The sequence below is a fragment of the Merops nubicus genome, unplaced genomic scaffold (genome assembly GCF_000691845.1).
Source record: "Merops nubicus isolate BGI_N331 unplaced genomic scaffold, ASM69184v1 scaffold17266, whole genome shotgun sequence".
Lineage (NCBI taxonomy): Eukaryota > Metazoa > Chordata > Aves > Coraciiformes > Meropidae > Merops > Merops nubicus.
The window spans coordinates 1279-3971 of record NW_008617119.1 but is presented as its reverse complement, the minus strand read 5'-3'; the positions used below and the strand labels follow the sequence as shown (position 1 = coordinate 3971).

General features: G+C 49.9%; 1 protein-coding gene across 1 annotated transcript in view; it reads right to left on the bottom strand.

Moving 5' to 3' along the window:
- Positions 1-2300, bottom strand: part of GOSR2 (golgi SNAP receptor complex member 2) — an 11662-nt gene extending 9362 nt beyond the window's left edge. Inside the window, exon 1 of the mRNA XM_008943046.1 lies at positions 2237-2300. Coding sequence (XP_008941294.1) covers positions 2237-2276 — 40 coding nt within the window. The 5' untranslated portion in view covers positions 2277-2300. The remainder of the gene's footprint in view (positions 1-2236) is intronic.
- Positions 2301-2693: the final 393 nt, after the last annotated feature.

Here is a 2693-nt window from a genome sequence, read left to right as displayed (position 1 = left end):
GTTCAAGGCCAGGCTGGATGGGGCTGTGAGCAGCCTGCTCTAGTGGGAGGTGTCCCTGCCCATGGCAGGGGGTTGAACTGGGTCATCTTTAAGGTCCCTCCCAACCCAAAGCTTTCCATAATTCTGTGATTCTCACAACACTGGCAGTTTAAACCTCTGAAAAGTGTGAGCACAGCATGAATGAACCCATCAACAGCTGCAGCATGGGAGATACTGAGTGTGGGAAGGATTCAGAGCTGACAGGAACTGCAGGCTGGACAAACAGCTCAGAAAGACGAGGCCAAAATGGGGCTGAAGCCCTTGGAACTGAGCAAACAAGGCCACAAAATAACTGCCCCTGTAGCCACCTGCATTGCAACTGCTTCTGAAAATCTGTATAGAAATAGCAGAGGGGCAAAAGTTCACACCACAAACTCAGACACTTGTCCTCTGAAGCTGTGGGAGGCTGATCCAAGTGCAGACAAAAGCCACACGCTGCCAGTCCCTGCAGAGCAGAACTGGGGACCAGCCCCAAGCCCCCTCCTCACCTGACAACCTCTGTGTCTGAGTCACAACCCAGCACTCCACAACCTCAGGGAATGCACAGAAGGGCAAAAGGCAGGAGCACCACTGATCATCTGACACCCTGGTGGCTGCAGGTGGTGAGCTGGAAGGCTGAAGGTTCACACCCTCTGGAGCAGGTCACCAGAGGGATTGTTAGTGGGCAGAACAGCCACGAGGACAGTCCTGGGGCTCAGACCCAAGGTGAGGAATCACCAAATCCTGCAGAAACCACTTGCTCTCAGTTTGCATTGAGACTAAAGAGGTTCACAGAAAAGGATCAATAACCAGCTGCTGACACCCCCACAGTACCCAGAAAAAGGCACACCAATGTCTTGGTGACACCTTGGTCCTCTTGGGCTTCTCTGAACAAGAAGGGATTAGCCACCCAAAGTTGGAAAAGGAAAGCTGCAGGAGAAACTTTGAGTTCCTGGCTCCTGTTCCTGCTTCTCAGCCAAAAGATAATCCCTAAATTCTGCAATGCTCACTAGCATCTCAAGCACTTATCTGTATAGAGCACCTTCACCTCCTGCCTCTGTCCAGTGGCAGATAATCACATCTCTGGGAAGGGCCTCAAGCAGCAGAGGCAAGAGGGCAGATCATGCCAATCTTCACCAAGTTCCAAAATCCCAGGCAGTGAACAGCAGTCTGGGAAGCCTGGACTGCAGCAGAAGTACAACCACCAGGAAGCCCAGAGGCAGCAGACAAGTCCTTGGGTTTTGGCAGGAAGGTTGTCACAGCCCTTCTGCAGCCACGTCCAGGGAACAGGAGCCAGTCAACGTGTCAATGCCTTTTGTCCCAAACTGCTGACACAGCTCACTGGGGAGTCACCCACACAGGGGCAGGAGGAACTTCAAACACGGGTCCAAAATGCATCTGCTGGTTCTGCACTGGGGGAGAAGTCCTGCCACAGTATCTCACAGCTTTTATTGGTCGTTTTATCAGCACAGGGTTAGAGTCCAAACTTCCTGGAGCAGTTTCAGAGCTGGTGGTTCTCTGGGTTTCTCATAAGCAGATGGAATCACAGGTTCTGGCTCTGAACTATCAGAATCACCCTGCCCAAATTCCTGCACATCAAATCACAGCATTTTCCCCAGAACCTGGACTAAGCCTCTCTCAGGGTCAACAGCCAACCTGTGGATGCTTCAGGAGTGGCACAGGAAGAGGACAGAGTCACATTTCTCCACTCTCTGAGCACCTACCAAACCAGGCCAGGGACATCCTGAGTCAGCAGCTCCACCCCCACCAGCCTGTTCCCCATGAAGGCACCAACATGGGGCTCTGAACCCCTGTGTGCTGAAGGCCTCCACAGCACACCCTGACAAGCTGCAGAATCTAACAGCACCAAGAAGTCCCTGCCACTCCCACATCAAGACACTCCAGCAGCATCCACAGGAAGCACTGTCAATTAAAGACTTACACTAGGAAGAGGATTTAAAATAAATTCTTGTTCTCTCTTCCATCCTGTCCTTCACACAAAATATCACCTCACTGAAGTCAAACAGCAAAATCATTTTAGTGCTTTCCAAACTGGTGATGTCTCACCAGCTGATCACCATGACTGAAGACTCAATTTGCTTCAATACTGACTGTAAACATAATGGCAAAGCCCAGCAAGTTAGAGGATCAAATCAGAGGATCAAGCTCCATCACATCAGTTTTGGAACTGGACTTTTCTCACTAATTAATTACTCACAGTGCACAGACTCTCTGTCTGAAGTCTCCAGGCGCCCCATGTAAGACTGGACCTCATGGACTTGCCTGTCAAAAGACAAAGACTAAATTAACAGGAGAAGTCAGTTAAGTTACAGAATCATTTTTCAATACCTCAATTTTCAGCTTCTTTTACTTAAAAGTACTTTTTAGAACTGGGTAGAACTCAACAACCCAGTACTCAGTGCAGACAGCCTGTCACTGAACAGACACCAACCAAACCTTCTGCAGGAAGGCCCCTGAGCTTCCCCTTCCCACTCATCCAGAACATCTTCAGCTTAAAGACAAAAATCAAGGTGAAAGGGCTTTTTTTATTTTATTCTTCAAAGATTTCCAGTGCAGTTCTAGCTCCCTTTCCATGTGTCTAACCTGAACTGGGCTCCCCCTGTGCATGCTGAACCCACTGAGACCCACCCACGCCAGGGGAACCAGAGGCAGGA